Below are 18,125 nucleotides of genomic sequence, written 5' to 3' on the forward strand. Positions count from 1 at the left end.
GGATTTGAGTGCACAACCGGAGACTCCTTCCAGGCCAGTATGTAATGTCATCCAGGAGCCAAAAGGTGCAGACGAACGAGTAGGAACATCAGGCAGAGTTAGAGAAGACATCAGTAAGTCCTTACCTCCAGTGAAGTTAATAAAGGCCTCTGTGCAAATTGCATTCACAGCAAGTTCCTGTGACAGTTACAAAGAGTGTCTCTTACATTTAGCTGAAATCAGAATTAAAACAGGGAGCAGTCCAAAAGTATCAGCAGTTCAAGACTTTCAAAATTTTATTTCATTGAAAAGTTTACAAAGTAATTTTAAAATAAGTTTTTTTTAAACTGCTGTGGAAAGATGTCGTGACAAAAATGATTTAGCTTTTTCTCAAAGCACAGATAAAGTTTTATGGATGATCAGCAATCAGTGTGACACGATTTTGCCTAGTGGTTCAGGCCCTGCCTCTTCAGAGACCCACAGAGTTAATGGTATCTGCTGACAGTTTAAAATCTTCTCATGCAGCTATGTGGTGAGAAGTGTGATTTTGGACAGTATTAACACACTGGGCTTCTTCCTGACCCAGGGTAGATTTTGTTTGTTTTTTTTTGTTTCAAACAGACTTCATAAACAGAGAGAGAGAGAGAGAGAGAGAGAGAGAGAGAGAGAGAGAGAGAGAGAGAGAGAGAGAGAGAGAGATGGAAATCTTGTGCACACAAAGTTTTTGGAAAAAAGTGAACAGACCACAATCACTGGAATCTACGATATGGGAGCACTGTATAAAATCTCCAAGGCTGAACGTAATTGTCTCTGAAATTGGAATTAATAAAATTACTTGATACCAGTTGCTAGTTCAGGCACACAATGGGAAATTCAATTGAATTTTAAAAAGGGTAAATAAATTTAAATCTTTAAATTTTAATTTATAACAAGAACCAATGGAAAAATTCTAGGTGGTTTTAATCTATATCAGGGGAAAAAAAAGGGACAACTTGTTGGGAAAAAATAAATTGACTGCTAATGAAACCAGTTAGCTGAACAACGTGCAAGGTTTGTACACAAAAGAAACCCTAGAGTCTATGGCTATCAGGTTTGAACTTGGAATAATTTTGAAAGAGGAAATGTAATGTAGCAAGTTACATTTGAGAAAATTGTACATACTTTTTTTGTAAGAAAGGCCAAACAAGCAAAATTAGTAATGCTTGAAGTAATAATGTTTTAAAGCCAATATGAATACATGCTTCCACTACTTCTACTCCTTTCCCAGACAATAAAGGTTTCTCTAGAGATCCTGAATTAGTCAGAATGATAATTAATAGGGAACCACACTTCGAATAAAAGAACAGTGATAGGAAAAAGTAACAGTATTAAATCAAAATGGGAATGACTTATTCAGGTGTAGTTCAATAATAGTTTTCTCTTGGAGGTGTATGAACTTTTGCCCGTGTGATTTTTCTAAAAATGATCTCAATTGGATGATTTGGCCATCGCTCAGAACATTGGGACCAGGCGAAGAGGATACATAGTCACCCTCCATCAACTTTTGATCTTTCAAAAAAAAAATTTCCTGAAAGTCAACACGTGACATGATCTTGGGATACTGATTTAAGTATGCAGAGTTGGTTGTTACTGCTGAAATAATTAATATACAGAAATGTGTGACAAAAAACACTGAAGAATAGGTCTCATTCATGTACACCTACATGACCAAATAGAATGGTCTGGAAGAGCACAAAAGGTATAGTTTAAAATGATAAGATATAATCCACAGAGAAACTGCCTTTAAAACAATGAGTAGTAGAAGGAGATAAAAACTTTAATTGGAGACGGAGGGGGAAAATACTGAAGAAATGTCCACAAGGTGAGTAACAGTGAGAAAGAGCTGGAGAATTTTTAAAATCCAGGCATGACCTACCGCCAATTTAGCATGAGCCAATCTTAGACTTCATCACACATATAAAGAGCCTGTGATTATTGGAACAATGTGTACGTCCTTATGTAAGGTCTTGATCATCCGTTTGAAGATGTCAAGGGATGGAATGTGGTGTTGGGCTTAAACATATCTTCCAACCAGACCAATAAGGATTAATTGGACATGACAATATACAAATGAAGTGATGTGGACAAGTACATGAAAACAGGCCTGGCTGGGAGATAACTGCATCACCTGATTGTCTGTGGGAACTATGTTTTTTAAAATGTAGTTGAGACAGAGCCATCTGGAAATGCTTTTATAACTTAGTTTCTGCATAATGAAATGTCTGGAAAAGTACTACAGAATGGTGAACCAGAAAAATATTAATAGCAGAAACTCTGCCTTACTCATTGAACTTTGCCCCATCAGATCACATTTACGAAACCAGAACTTTCCCTATCGTATCAGGTTTATGAATATATAAAGGTAACATAATGGGAGTCACTCACTTGCCATATATTGAGAAAGGAAGAAAGAAGCTGTATTTTTATAGCATGTCCACAATCTCAGTATGTTTCAACTTACTGGCTGCACAATGCAATATTTTAACAGTATGGTCATTGACGGACTCCGGTAAACAGAAATCGATTAGAGTTTAATCACAACACTTTAAACAGACAGCAGGAGCAGGAGAGAATCGAAGAAGAAAACTTGGCTTTTCTGAAGAGATTGGAGGCAGTGAAACCAATTATAGAGCTGAGGTGTTCTAATCAATTGATGGATTCCCAATGATAGATGTCATTTGTGGAATTCTCCTATTCTTCATAAAGCAGGCCATCAACAAGACTTAGTTCAAGATCCTCCAGCTGCAAAAATATTCATCCAATATCTAAAGAACGCCTGAGATTCACCTAAATCACTCAAATTCTCTGAACGACTTAGTCACAAATGTTTAACTGAGCTAAGCTTACTGTTGCTGATAAATAGCTTTGATTCTGTGGCTACATATTGTATGTTTAAGACTATTCTTAAACTGTACTTTAAGCATAAATTGAACTTCATTATTTGTCAAGTTGAGTTGTGCTTTTTAAGTATGCAATGAGTTGATATCTGCTAATACATTTTGTACAGTTGTCATTTAATAATTAAAACAATATTTGGGTGGCACAGTGGCTCAGCGGTTAGCACTGCTGTCTCACAGCACCAGGGTCCCAGGTTCAATTCCAGCCTCAAGTGACTGTCTGTGTGGAGTTTGTATGTTCTCCCATTGTCTGTATGGGTTTCCTCCGGGTGCTCCAGTTTCCTCCCACAGTCCAAAGATGTGCCGGTCAGGTGAATTGGCCATGCTAAATTGCCCATAATGATAGGTAGTCAGTCAGTCAGAGAGAAATGGGTCTGGGTGGATTAATCTTCGGAGGGTCGGTGTGGATTTGTTGGGCCAGAGGGTCTGTTCCCACATTGTAGGGAATTTAATCTAAATATCATACATCACAAATTGTTGTACTTTTACTGTCACGGAGGAAACTTACGGCACACAGAATTAAGAGTAATATCTTTGCATGGAGTGAGAGTCGGTTAGCACACAGGAAACAAAATCGGAATAAATGGGTTATTTTCAGCATTGACGAGTGGGATATCACTGGGATCAGAACTCAGCTTTTCATAATGTATAATCAATAATTTGGATGAGGGAATCAAATGTAATATTTCCAAATTTGCTGAAGATATATCTTGATGAGGAGGAGGATGTACAGAGGTTTTTGGGTTATTTTAGACAAATTGAAAGTGGACAACTGCATGGCAGGTGTAGCATAACATGGAAAAGTGTGAAGCCACCCACTGCAGGAACAGCAGAATAGCAGGGTAGTATTTAAATGGTGCTATCTAACCAATTCTCAATCCATGCAAGGACATTACGCATTAATCTCTTAATTCTTCTTCAGCTGAAAAATAAAACACAGAATCCAATGCTACCTACTCGTAGGTATGATTTGGTGGACTTCGGGACAGGCAGCAGAGAAAAGTTGCCAAGCAGAGGCTGCTAGCTAAATTCGGTACCCATAGTTGGGCCTCAAACGGGCCCTTGGGTTCATGTCACACTACAGGCGAACACCATTCACACACACACACAGTGGGGTGAATTTGTACTTGCAGGGTTACATTGTACTTTGCTCAAAAACTGCATGAATTTATGTAAAACTCTTATCTCACTTTTTAGATTAGAATCAATCTAAACATCTTGGGATAGACAGAACACAGGAGGCCAACACCTTCAACGTATTGTCTAGCTATCACCCATTGTTAACAGCTAACCCAAGAATGCAACTTTTTATTAAAAAAGGTTTTGTAATTTACACATGAAAGTAAAACTATCACTGTATTCTAACAGATGAAAGGCTTAACAGACAATTAATTCTTCAATGTATAATTTCAGTTACATCACACTGTAAATGTTTGCTATAAATTCTGTGTGTTAGAATTGAACCCTCCACTACCACCTGATGAAGGAGAGTCGCTCTGAAAGCTAGTGCTTCCAATTAAACCTGTTGGACTATAACCTGGTGTTGTGTGATTTTTAACTTATACTAGTAAATAAATGTTTATGAACAGAATTCATGTCCACAATTTCAGTGAGGGAGTTTTATTTCAGTCAATCACACTCCATAAAACCTCACACCACACTGATTACAGGTCCCTATATTCATAAACTACTTAATAACTCATTAACCCTTCCCTTACTATATCCAGAATCCATTCCCTCATTCCATTAGGCCTCAAGTATCCCTTCAGAACATATTAGATGTTAACAACCAGCCAATGATTCTTGTCACTTTTCTGCTCACAGATGTGTTTTTGATCTGCTAGAAGGTGACAATGACATCTAAGGACACAGTTTGTTTTTGGTAATGATTCATACTTACTCTGATTGTAAAGGTCCTGCCTCCAACCCGGTCACGGGCCTCCAGGACCACCACCTTCTGTCCAGATTCTGTTAGCAGCTTGGCCGCTGAAAGACCTAAAGGATAAGAAAGGTAAAAATTGAAACTTAATTTGAGCAGGGTAAAGAACAATAGTTAATAAAATTTGGAATGGTATGTGCAGGATTCCTCACTTCATCCTTATTCCTGGCACTGTTAAGCTCATAGAAATAAAGTGCAACTAATGAGGAGTTCCCTGAAGGTTCTTTTACAGCAAAATTATTAATTAGCCCTTTCTCATTGCATAATAGGAGATTTAAAATAGCCTCGACTTAGCTTGTTTCTTAATGAAGTGGGATTTGAGTTCAAATCCAGTTCATTCTGACAACAATGACAAAGGAGAATCCAAAGGGATTATGCAAAAACATTAAGGTCAGAAGAGTCCCAAGGGACAGAGTACAGCCCCTTACAGATCAGCAAGGCCACCGGTGTGTGGAGCCGCAGGAAATGGAGGAGATACTAAATTAGAATTTCGCATCAGTGTTTACTGTGGAAAAGGATATGGAAGATAGAGATCATGGAGAAATAAATTGTGACCTCTTGAAACATGTCCATATTATAGAGATGGTGGTGCTGGATGTTTTAAAATGCATAAAGTTGGATAAATCCCTAGGACCTGATCAGGTGTACCCTAGAACTCTGTGGGAAGCTAGAGAAGTGATTGCTGGGCCTCTTGCTGAGCTATTTGTATCATCGATAGTCACAGGTGAGGTGCCGGAAGACTGGAGGTTGGCAAACGTGGTGCCACTGTTTAAGAAGGGTGGTAAGGACAAGCCAGGGAACTATAGACCAGTGAGCCTGACGTCGATGGTAGGCAAGTTGTTGGAGGGAATCCCAAGGGACAGGATGTACATGTATTTGAAAAGGCAAGGACTGATTAGGGATAGTCAACATGGCTTTGTACGTGGGAAATCATGTCTCCCTCACTTGATTAAGTTTTTTTGAAGTGACAGACAGCATTGATCAGAGCAGAGCAGTGCATGTGATCTGTATAGACTTCAAAGGTATTCAACAAGATTCCCCATGGGAGACTGGTTAGCAAGGTTAGATCACATGGAATACAGGAAGAACTAGCCATTTGGATACAGGACTGGCTCGCAGAGAGAAAACAGTGGGTGGTAGTGGTGAAGGGTTGCTTTTCAGACTGGAGGCCCGTGACCAGCAGTGTGCCATAAGGATCGATGCTGGGCCCACTGATTTTCATCATTTACATAAATGATTTGGATGGGGAATATAACAGGTATGGTTAGTAAGTTTGCAGATGACAGAAAATTGGAGGTGTAGTGGACAGTGAAGGAGGTTACCTCAGAGTACAAAGGGAGCTTGATATGATGGGCCAATGGGCTGAGGAGTGGCAGAAGCAGTTTAATTTAGGTAAATGTGAAGTGCTGCATTTTGGAAAGGCAAATGAGGGTAGGACTTATACGTTTAATGGTAATGTCCTAGGGAGTGATGCTGAACAAAGAGACCTTACTGTGCAGGTTCATAATTCCTTGAAAGTGGAGTCACAGTTTGACAACATAGTTATGGTGTTTGGTATATTTGCCTTTATTAGTCAGAGTATTGAGTATAGGAGTTGGAGGTCATGTTGCAGCTGTATAGGACATTGGTTCGGCACTTTTGAAATACTGCATTCAGTTCTGGTCTCCCCGCTACAGGAAGGGTGTTGGGAAACTTGGTAAGGATGTTGCCAGGGTTGGAGGATTTGAGTTACAGGGAGAGGTTGAATAGGCTGGGGCTATTTTCCCTTGAGTGTCAAAGGCTGAGACCTTATGGAGGTTTATAAAACCAGGAGGGATATGGATAGGGTGAATAGCCAAGGTCTTTTCCCGGATGTAGGGGGAGGTGTTGGGGGGTCCAAAGCTAGAGGGCATAGGTTTGAGATGAGAGGGGAAAGATTTAAAAGGGACCTAAGGGGCAGCTTTTTTATGCCAAGGGTGATGAGTGTATGGAATGAGTGACCAGAGGAAGTGGTGGAGGCTGTTAAAATTACAACATTTAAAAGGCATCTGAATGGGTGCAGGAATAGGAAGGGTTTAGAGGGATATAGGCCAAGTGCTAACAAGTGGTACTGGATTAATGTGGGATATCTGATCGGCGTGGACAAGTTGGACTGAAGGAGGTGTTTCCATGCTATACAGCTCTTTGACTATGACGTTTTATATCCATCCCCTTTAAGATAGGACAGCAGCCCAAGAAACAAAAATGACCACTGAGCCCAAGAAATAAGTAATTATTCACAGGGTGACGAAGGCTCTGCTTAAATGACATGCATTCTATGGAAAAGGAGGGGGCAGAAGAGAGGAGGGTGTTATAAGAGGAGAATTCAACAGCATTGGACCAAGTTGGCTGAAGGCAGTGTCAATAAAGGAGGGAGCATCGTAACTGGAGGTTTGAGTGGAAATCAAACCGGAGAAGGATACTGTGGAAGGGTGAGGAAACAATCAGGAAAGAATTTAAGCAGAAAAGGTGAGATATTTGAAATTTGATGTTTTAAGCAGCTGGGGATTAAGTTAGCTCAAAGATAAATGGAGTAGGAGCAAAATATAATGGATGCTGGAAATCTGATGAGAGGATATAGACCTGAAATGTTAACACTCTCTCTCAGCAGAAGGTTCTAAATCTGCTCAGTTTTTTCAACATTTTCGGTTTTTAAATATTAGTGAGTAGGATTTGGTTCATGGTACCTGGTTTCAAGAAGATAAAATTTATCCGGTGTGGAGGATGGAGGAGATCAAAGAGAAAAATGGGAATAACCAAGGCTGGCAGTGACAGCACTTTGGATGAAGATTTCAGGAGCACCAGACCTTTATAGAGGTGGAAACAGGCAATGTAATGAAGATGGAAGGCAGCAACCTTTGGCGGTTCAAGATCAAGAAGGATGCTGAGCTTGCAAACAGTCTGGTAAGAATGGGTCAAAGCAAGGACAGTCCCACTGAACTGGAAAGTGGAAGTGTGCATTTGGAAGACAATGCTGTGGTCAAATGTCTGTAAAAAGGCTAAGGAAGAGGAAGACAAAAACGGTATTGCAACACAATCCACAGTCACTAAGTATGCTATTTGTGACTTTGAAGAGGGGCCTTTTAGCTTAGTGGGCTAGTGGATGTGTAACAGCAGATTAGACAGCTGAATGACATGAAGAATGATATTATTCAAAGAAATTGAGGTCTCTTTGACCATACATAAAAACCAAAAGAACTGCAGATGCTGCAAATCAGAAACAAAACAGAAATTACTGGAAAAGCTCAGCAAGTCTGGCACCATCTGTGAAGAGAAATCAGTTAACATTTCAGGTCTGGTGATCCTTCCTCAGAACTCAGTTGCTGCCAGACCTGCTGAGCTTTTCCAGCAATCTGTTTTTGCCTCTTTGTATATGTTGGTGTTGGGGGGGAAGGGGAGGGGGGGGGTGATAGTGTTGGAACAAGGGAGGGGGTTCAAGGAACTAGTTGACAGAGGAGAAACAATTTCACAGAATACATTTGATTTATAGGATAATGCTGAAGTAGTATTTAGTTTTTGCACAGGATGGAGAGGTAAAACTTGTTATATGGCTAAAGCAGTTGCATGCCAGTTAAGCTTACACAAGGAGCTGCTGGACTTGAAAACGTGAATATCTGTAACAACCGAAACAGGAGAGGAAACAATTGATGAGAATAGGATATAAAATGACGAAAGCAAGGCACTAGTTAAGCAGACCAACAGCTTTAAAACAGCATGTTAAAGGAAGACCAAAAGCAAAGCAGTTGTAAGGGTAAAAGTGCATTTGTAAGGGACTTGTGGAATCATCTATTTCACAGACCTCAAGTATAAGGAAATGTAATTACTTAGAGGCAACTGTGCAAGTGGGGGATAGAAGGAAGTGGTTAAAGATGGTCATGTCAGTATTGAAAACCATTGAATTACAGGTGCCTTGATTAAAGAGGTTATGCAAATAGTAAACGGAGTGGATATGGAGGTAGAGAGAGAGGTGCTTCCGAGCATCTGCTGCCCTTGTGCATTTGATGGAATTGGTTGTGGATTTGGAAATTGCTCTAAGGAGGTTTGGTGAATTTCTGCAGTGCATCTTTTGGATAGTACAAACTTCTGCTACTGTGCATCAATGGTGGAGGGAGTGAAGGTTTGTAGATTTGAGGCCAATCAAGTGGGCTGCTTTGTCTTGGATATCATCAGGCACCTTCTGCAACCAACCGGTACAATATTTGATCACACTCCTCACTTGTGCCTTCTAGATGGTGAACAAGCTTTGAGGAGTCAGGAGGTAAGGGTAATTATAATTCCAAGACTGGGTAACTGAATGTTGTGCAAGCAGTTTGGAGTTGTGTTTGTGACCCTGGAGAGGTAACCTCATCAATAAAGCACCATAATTTTGGAAATCAAGTATTGTACATGTAGCACACCTTCAGATGACCTGAATGAGCATGTCTAATCCAGATTTGTATATCACAACTTAAAATCAAAGAATATTTCATACAGTTATGTGCTCCTCTCTAACATGGATTATTTATAAACAAACTAAGAGGTTATTTATTTCCATCACAAACTGGATTTGGAACATCCAACCAACAATTTTCACTTTCCAGTTGTTTGTAAACTCCAAGTAAACTCCAGTGCCAAGTGAATTGTATGATCATTAGTACTTTATGATCAATGTCACAATTTGAGTAACTACAGTTAACTTGCAAGGATTGATAAAAAAAGTCTTGTCATTCTCGTAACAAAAATAAACAAAAATAGGATACATCCTCCAGTACCTAGTGCATTTGCTGCTTTCGTGTAAATTGTAACTGCTGCAGCAAAGGATTTGTTATTTCCAAATAAGAAATTGCAATAAACTTTCAATTTTTACCATATTACTCTCGGATAGCAAGACCTGATTAAAAGATAATGACTAAAAAAGTTTAGAAATGCTGAATTATCCCTAAGTAGTTTTGCTATAATTAATAAATATTGATATCTCCCTTCACAAAATTTAACCTTGTTACAGCTTTTTGTTCATTTGTCTCAGAGAAAAACTGCAGGGATACGGGGAAACTGCAGGGCAGCTAAACTAGTTAAATTGACCTTTGAAAGAGCTAGTAGAGATTTGACAGGTCAATTGGCCTATATCTGAGATATAGAGTTAGTTCTCTTTGATCACCACTGCTTTTCCCAAACATTATGTCATGCAAGGATATTTCAGTTTTTGAGTTTCGAACTTAGTTTGGACTAAGCATTTTTTTTGAGACAGCTTCCATTTAATGTTAGTAACTTAGTACTGTTATAGCTTCTTCCTGATTTTCATGGCTTGCCTCTCGTTCCCCTGCACAATCCGAACATACGTGGGCAGGCAGTGTGCACATGAGAGTCAAACCGCTGTATGAAATGTCATCGATCACACTGTTGGAGCTTATAAACAATGCCTTGTTGTCTGCAACACTGGAGGAACCCTGCAGTACTCAGTGGAGTGCATCTTATGGTTTTGTTTTGGACTGTAACATGCTGCCCAACTTTGTCATTATCACAGTCCCTTGCCCACAGATACGTGGGGAACAACTGAGGGGGAGGGCAGAAGGAAGCAGCAAAAACACATTCTCTTTCCTGCCATTCTCAACTTCACTTTCTACAGGTTTTCTAAAAACAGCTAAACGTTTTCGAATGGTACCTTTTAGCATTCACATCTTGTCCTGTTCCAAATGTGCTATTCTCGAAATCTGTCAGAGCAGCCTTGCAGCTGCCATGGTCATACAGAAACTAGCTCAAGAAGCCTTTTAAAAGTGATCAGTCATTACATCACTGTTTCAGGTCCAAAGACAAGTTATTGGACTCTAAACAGTGACTGTTTCTCTCTCCACAGTTGCTGCTAGACCTACTGAGTTTCTCCAGCACCCTATTTTCATCTTAGAATTGGATCCAGCTGCCAATTTTTCACCTCCATGGAGTCTACTATTTCTCATGATCATTCAGCACAGATATTATATTACTGTCATAAACCTGCAATAATGTATGTAAAATTATTTCACATGCTTCGATTGTATATAAATTCTCTTTTCATTATATAATTAGAATAAGCCATTCATTCTCAATTGGTTATTTAATCTACAGCATGGTATTTGTGATCCACATAAGCATCCTCCTACCCTTCTGTGGGAAGAAAGAAATGTAGTTTTCTGCAGGCGATATAGAAATGTAATTGTTGTAAGTGCTAGTGGAGTGTCATTTCTGTAGATGGGGGGCAGGGGAGGGGGGGGTTGAGACATTCGGTCATGGAATTCTTGTAGCATGTAGTATACTTAAGGCAAAGACTTTAATTAATATAGGGGGTCTTTTAAAGAAGTAGTTTTAAAGAAAATAGTTCTAAGCTAGGAAATAACTATGGAGTGTTGTAGCTGACCACAAAAGTAGTAGTAAGGGCATTTTCACAATAAAGCTTATAGTAACAGAACAAGGAACATAGACATCCAAGGACAGCCTGGTACATAGATAAGGAAAGAGAAAAACAAGTGAAGTAATTATCTTAAGGTTAGTCACAAGTAAAGGCCAAATAAGGGAATGAGATGAAATAAATGATAGGGTAAGAATAGGGAAAGGGGATGTGAGCCTGCAACACGCAAACTGTATAAAAATGATTGCATAACTGATACCTTTGCGCTTTTTGCCAGGCTAGCGGGGTACCCGGACTTGCAAGTTCATAATAAATTGTCCAAATTGTGTGGCTTTGTCTCTGGCTGATTTAGAAGTGAGTTTTGTTTCTAACACTTCATATATCACCATATCGTTTCCACTCTGTCAAATGCTCATCTAGCTACTCCTTATATTCATCAATACTATTCACTCCAATACTCCTTAGGATTGCATGATTTGGACTCTAAACGCTCACTGGATAAAGAACATTTTTCAGATTTTCCTTTTGAATCTGTTAGACTATCTTATATTCAATACCTCTAGTTTTGGACAAATTCATGCATTAGACAAAATTCCAGTTGCTTAGAGAGGGCAGTTGCAGAGCATTGGAAAGATTTGCACTTCTCAAAACCTCGATTTTCCAAAATGTTTTCCAACAAAGCAGCAAATGAAGTACTTAAAGTTTGACATGTAATCACTGTTATATCAAAAATGGTGCAACCAATTGGTTTATAACAAGCTCCACAAACAGCAATGAATAAGTACCAGATAATCAGACTTTATTGTTTGAAAAATAAGTAAGTAAGTGTGCTAGGACCAGGGGTAGCTCCTGTGCTGTTCCAAGGAATTTTTTATGTGCACCGGAGAGCCTCGTTGGGCCTCTGGTGTAACATTTCATCCTAAACACAACATTCTTGATCATGCAGCACTCTCCCTCCAGCAGCAGAGTGTCAGCTTGGATAATGGGCTTAGGACTCTGGAGTAGATTTTGATTCAGAAATCATGCAAGTTTGTAAGCTTTATTTTAAACGATTTAACACTTCACTAAAATTATGGCAGCTGACATTCTTGACTGATTAACTCTAAGAATGTCTAGATCAAAGGTTCAGTTATGCATTACTGAGAAAAGGTGATGACTCTCCTGGTCACAGGGTACAACTCGAAACCTTTGACACTTAGCACTCAAGATAATGAAGTTAATGTCCCCGTTTGTCAAAAGACTTTGCAAGTGACAGCCACCTAATAAAATCTACAAAGTCAGTTATTAATATTTGTACATTGACTTTTCAAAGTTAGTAATACCGCTCGTCTTCACTTTTGGTTATTCAGATAAGATTTAAAACCTGGTTTTAAGTAGTACACATTTTATAATTCAGATGAAATCATGCAAGAGTCAAACAACTTGATTCAAGATACACAATCACCATGAGCTGGAAATTGCTGTAAATAAGCAATCCAAGGAAAAAGAAAACTTGAAAGCTAAGTTCAAGCCTCATGACTATAGTTTGTGTGGGTCCTCAAAAGGTTTTACAGGCAACAGTACAGCATCAAATACAGAACCCTTTCCACTCGCTGTGGAGGTGCTAGTTTCCAAGCCTCCAGCTTTGTTCAAGATTCTTCCAAAATAGATGCTTCATCTCCTCAGTGGTGATGCTTGCAATCTGCGAGAAAAGGTATTTCATGGAGCAAAACTGTATGACCTTTTAAGACTTTCTAAGAGTACGATCGAAAAGGCAGATGCCTAGCCCACTGGTGGCACCTGACTACCTAATCCCACAGAGATGCCCGGTTAAGAGACTACATGTAGGAGCACAGCTAATCTGGACAATGGGAGATACAACAGTATTGTCCTGCCAGCAGCTCCACTGGGAGAGGAGGAGAGAGCCACTACAGTTGGGGCAAGGGTAACAGACGTGTCAAGATGGCAGCAATCTCAGAATACTCATGAAAGTACTGAAGCAAGTTAAGGCCACAGTTTCCAGGATACTATTTTGGAGGGGTTTCCATCCACAGGAGAGCCTCTGCTCACACGGTCAAATATTTAGTGAGGTCCACAAAAGATGGCAGACCGACCCTTGTTTTTCTCAGAAGACCTTTCTAATATTTCTGGGGTGGGGGTGTCCAGAACTGGAGGTTTAGGGTGAGAGGGAAAAGATATAAAAGAGACCCAAGGGGCAACTTTTCCAAGCAGAAGTGGTGGAGGCTGGTACAATTGCAACATTTAAGAGGCATTTGGATGGGTATATGAATAGGAAGGGTTTGGAGGGATATGGGCTGGGTGCTGGCAGGTGGGACTAGATTGGGTTGGGATATCTGGTCAACATGGACGGGTTGGACTGAAGGGTCTGTTTCCATGCTGTACATCTCTAGGATTCTAGGACTCTATTCAAGTGCAAATGGCATTTCTGCCGTCCCTGTGTTTGGTCTGAAACTGCACCAGTTCTCTGGGAGATTTTCTTCAGCAGTGGCAGGCACAATCCTATTCAAAACTATTTTGAAGAATTGTACAGCATGGGAAAATATTTAAGATATTCTCTCAAATATCTTAAAGAAAAAAAAGGAACCATTTAGTTGAATGTGGTTTTCACCAATTATTTATCACTTGACTGCAGACTGAAAAAATAACATCATGTCAAACTACAGCAAATAACAAGGCTTTAGTATTTGCTGGATATTACATAACATTTATTAGATCAGGTTAGATCCAGGCAGGCAATAAACCTTGGTACCTACAGTTGTTTCCATGGTTCCCAATTACTGTGCAACAGGCTGCAGATTGGTAAAAACGGAGGCTTGCTTTGGCTATTAGCAATCACAGAATAAGCTATTCTTTTCAGAATCAACAACTTTGTTTAAAATTTCTAAAATATAAAAATGACAAATTTACAATCAAAGCCATGACAGTTTCCAAATTCAGTGTTATCATTTTGCTTTATCATTGACACCTTTTGCCTCAAGTGCAAAGATTGAAAAGCATTTTCAACAATCCAAGAAGCTAGTGCCTGAGGGAAGAGGGGAGATGAACCTATAAATTGTCTTTTTTTTTCACAGCTACCAAGATTGCTTCCTTCCCGGAATATAAAATAGGTCCTGAGAACCAACTGAAAAAAATTGAGCAATCAGCACCTTTCCCAGATTCTTACATGTTTTTCACAAAGTTGGAAGCAAAGTGCCAATTTTTCTCAGACCCAGGATTGTTCGATTTGAACACAAGGGTGAAAAGGCAGTGCAGAGCCATTCCATTACAGCTCCCCCTACAGGATACAGGGCCCATGACAGTGGTGAGAGGGTTACATCAATAATGGGCTCACAAACTGTGATCCAGAGCTCTGGGCACTTGCTGCTGGGAGGTCACGGTGGGATTAGGATCTGTGATTTCTGTACCTGCCCCTGAAAAGGCACACAAATCAAATAAAAGGGGCATGTCTTACCTCAATCCACCGGAAATCTGTTCAGTGCATATCCAGCCAACCTGCTATTATGAAGCAACCAAGTTGTAATGTTTATGGTCCAGTCACTAAAGCAATTTGCAAGTGACAAAAATCAGCAGCCAGTGTACCACATAAAATTGGTCTTGAGGCTTCACCTTAGATTTTTTTTTCCTAATTAACATGCTCAGAGCGGACTCGGCAAGATGGTGGCGATTCTGTAGAACTGCTGTGGACAGCATCTGCAGTCATTGTTTTTACCGAGTTGATTTTAACCCTACTGCAAATCCTCTTGCAAGGATGCCTGCCTTGAAGTTTTCCTCCTCTCGCTACAAGAATGTCAGGGAGTCCCTCTCCCTCTGCAACTCCCAGGTCATTTCCTCCTCCTTGACTTATCACCTTCATCCCCGCCCCCACTCACTCATTGTACTCTATGCTACTTTCTCCCCACCCCCACCCTCCTCTAGCTTATCTCTCCACGCTTCAGGCTCACTGCCTTTATTCCTGATGAAGGGCTTTTGCCCAAAATGTCGATTCAGGCAGCATCCAAGTAGCTTCGGAACTGCTGTGCTCTTCCAGCACCACTAATCCAGCTCTGCCTAACAGCCAAGGCATACTAGTGTTTTTTGTCATCCCTGGCCAACTTATGTGGTGGAAGTATTAGTTTAAAACCTGACAGAACATATTTGTTAATATTTGGGAGTGGGAAGGATGCCAAAGGGAAAAGGAGCGAGCAAACAGCAGCAGGGAGGACACTCCCCTGCAGCATCAGGCATACCAGAGACAGCAGCCCCTCATGAACCCCCCCGGGGACCTGACAGACTCACAGGAATAGGCTGCGGCGATGGAGAGTGACTTACCTTGAAGATTAGGGCTGCAATTGAGGAGATCCATGGGGAGATTTGTGCTCAGGTCCAACCTATCACATCCATGCTGCAGAAGCACGAGCAGGAGAGCCAGGGCCTTGGGGAGAGGCTGGAGGTGGTGGAGGGTCAAACTAAGGCCTCGGAAGCTGCAATAGAGTCCTCATCCAGTCAGATCCAGATGCTGAAGCGAGAGGCGCAGACCTTGCAAAACCACATTGACGACCTTGAAAATCGAGGTCGGAGGATAAATTTCCGAATTGTCAGGCTCCCTGAAGGTGAGGAATGTGAGAAGCTAGTCAGCTTCTTTGAAAACTGGCTGCTGAAGTTTTTGGGTCTTCACATCTAGTCCAGCAGGTTGCAGATTGAAAGGCCATATTGGGTTACAGTGCACAGGTCAGGGCCGGTGCAGCATCCCCGCCCAGGTCCTAGTGCACTTCTACTCAGAAGGACAAGCAAAAAGTCATAGAAGCTTCCAGATCCCTGGGAAAAGGTTCACAGGCACTGCTATAGAAGGGGACAAAAATCATGTTTTTTCCAGCAACTAATCTGAAAGAGGAAGTCCTTCGATTAAAGTTAAATAGACGCTGAGGAGCCTGGGCATCCAGTACTCCATGAGATATGCCGCAGTACTTTGTTTCAGCCACGAGGACTCAGTTTATACATTTGATTTGGTGGATAAGGCTGAAAGCTTTGTGGACACTTTAAAACAGATGGATTGGCCTGAAGAATACGCTTAATGTTTGTTCTCTTTTCTACCTCTCTCCCCATGTTTTCTCTTCCTTTCTTTCTCCCTAATAATCTCCTTTTTCGAAAGGGGGAGGGGGGTGGGGGAGAAAAAGACCTTGGAATAAGTTTTTCCTTTTTTTAAAAAATAACTGGATTTTCTGATGGGAATTTTTGTGAACGCTCTTTGTTGTTCCCCTTTTTTGGGTTTGTTCTGTTTCTCTTTTAGTCACAACTAGGGGTGTCATGAAGTCAGGGATGGGTGGAGTGCTCATCCTGACTTTGTCTTTTTTCTGTTGATTTAAGGATCATCTCCTTGGTTTTATTTTCTGGCCTAAGGCTGGGGCACAGTCCGGGTTTGAAGGAGCTGTGAAGGGATGGGTACAGTGAGTGCCCCCTATGGGCACGGGGAAAGAGTCTTCCATTCAAAGTTTTATAGTTGGCTTTCTTAGTAGTTTTTTGGCAGTAATAGTTGTTTTATAGTTATGATAGAATTCTATATACAAAAACTACTCTTCGACTTACTTATTTACTTATGCTCTGTGCTTTGTAAGCAGGGTTCTCCCTCCCAGTGTTCAAGGGTCTCTGAAAGGCGATATGGCTAAGTGTTTTATTAAATGGTGCACCTGTAACATTAAGGGAAGTTATTCACCTGTTAAAAGGGAAAAAAAGAGCTTTCTAGCCTAGAGGGAAAAAGGTTGATATCACTTTGTTGCAGGAAACCCATCTGGAAGATGGGGAATACCTGAAATTACCACAGGGGGGTTATGACCGGGTATTCTTTACATCCTTTACTACTAAAAGTAGGGGAGCAGCAGTACTTATCCAGAAAAATCTGCCGTTCACATTATTAGAGCAGGTAAAAGATGAGCAGGGGCGGTTTGTGATACTTAAGGCCCTAATACATGGGGAGGAATATGGCATTTTAAACGTCTACTGTCCTCCAGCCATTCCCTCAAATTTTTGAATAATGCTTTCTCTAAGTTGAGTGCTTTTGGAACATGGCACATTATTATTGGGGGGGGGGGGGGGGGGGGGTGCAGATTTTAATTGTCTTTTGGATCAGACAGTGGACAGGATGCCTTGTGGACCCCAACTACTTTTTCGCAGGCCAAGCAGGTGGTTGACTTATGTAAAGAGTTGGGGCTGGTGGATATTTGGAGATGTCTTCACCCTACCGGCAGGGACTTCACCTTTTTTTCAAACCACATAAATGTCACATGGAGGATCGATCTCCTTCTGGCTCCCTCAGCCCTTCTGGATTCAATTATGGGTTGCAAAATTGGGAATACAGCTATCTCTGATCACACGGCAGTATATTCGGAAGTTAAGGCCAAGAGTCTGGCTGTCATTTCTGAAACTTCTTTGATGTATGGTAAGTTGGTTAGGGTTTCTGGCGGTGCTAGGTCTGCTTGTTGTGGTTTGTTCCGGAGGAATCTGCGCACTATGTTTTGAGTATCCGTTCTTCTTTAATACGTTGTATAGGTGGTTCTCCTCTGTTTTCTGAAGTTCGTCTGTGCTGCGGTGTGGGTGGCTCGTTGGAATAGTGTTCGGATTCAGCTTCGTTTGTGTGTGTGTTGGGATGGTGCTGGTGTAGTTAAGTATTTGGTCAGTGTAATTCGGTTTTCTGAATACGCAGGTTTGTAGTCTCCGTTGTCCTTTCTTTCAACTGTGACGTCCAGAAATGAGAGTTTGTTGTCGGTTTCTTCCTCCTTGGTGAACTTTATGCCTGTGAGGGTGTTGATGATGTTAAATGTCTCTATCTTGTTTCGTTTTGTGATGACAAAGGTGTCATCTACGTAGTGGACCCAGATTTTTGGTTTGATGTTTGGTAGGGCTGTTTGTTCTAGTCTTT

At 40.8% G+C, this 18,125-nt stretch overlaps 1 protein-coding gene across 2 annotated transcripts in view; it reads right to left on the reverse strand.

Moving 5' to 3' along the window:
* The window catches only part of mao (monoamine oxidase), a 162,715-nt gene that overhangs the window by 87,728 nt on the left and 56,862 nt on the right, over window positions 1–18,125 (reverse strand). The window contains exons 1-2 of one of the 2 annotated variants that reach the window (XM_072585166.1): window positions 15,542–15,856; window positions 4,816–4,910 (exon numbers count right to left, since the gene is read on the reverse strand). In XM_072585166.1, coding sequence (XP_072441267.1) covers window positions 4,816–4,910; window positions 15,542–15,575 — 129 coding nt within the window. In that variant the 5' untranslated portion in view covers window positions 15,576–15,856. Of the gene's footprint in view, window positions 1–4,815; window positions 4,911–15,541; window positions 15,857–18,125 lie in introns of those variants that run through there. The other variant, XM_072585165.1, reaches the window with a different exon arrangement.

The sequence above is a fragment of the Chiloscyllium punctatum genome, chromosome 15, assembly GCF_047496795.1.
Source record: "Chiloscyllium punctatum isolate Juve2018m chromosome 15, sChiPun1.3, whole genome shotgun sequence".
Classification (NCBI taxonomy): domain Eukaryota; kingdom Metazoa; phylum Chordata; class Chondrichthyes; order Orectolobiformes; family Hemiscylliidae; genus Chiloscyllium; species Chiloscyllium punctatum.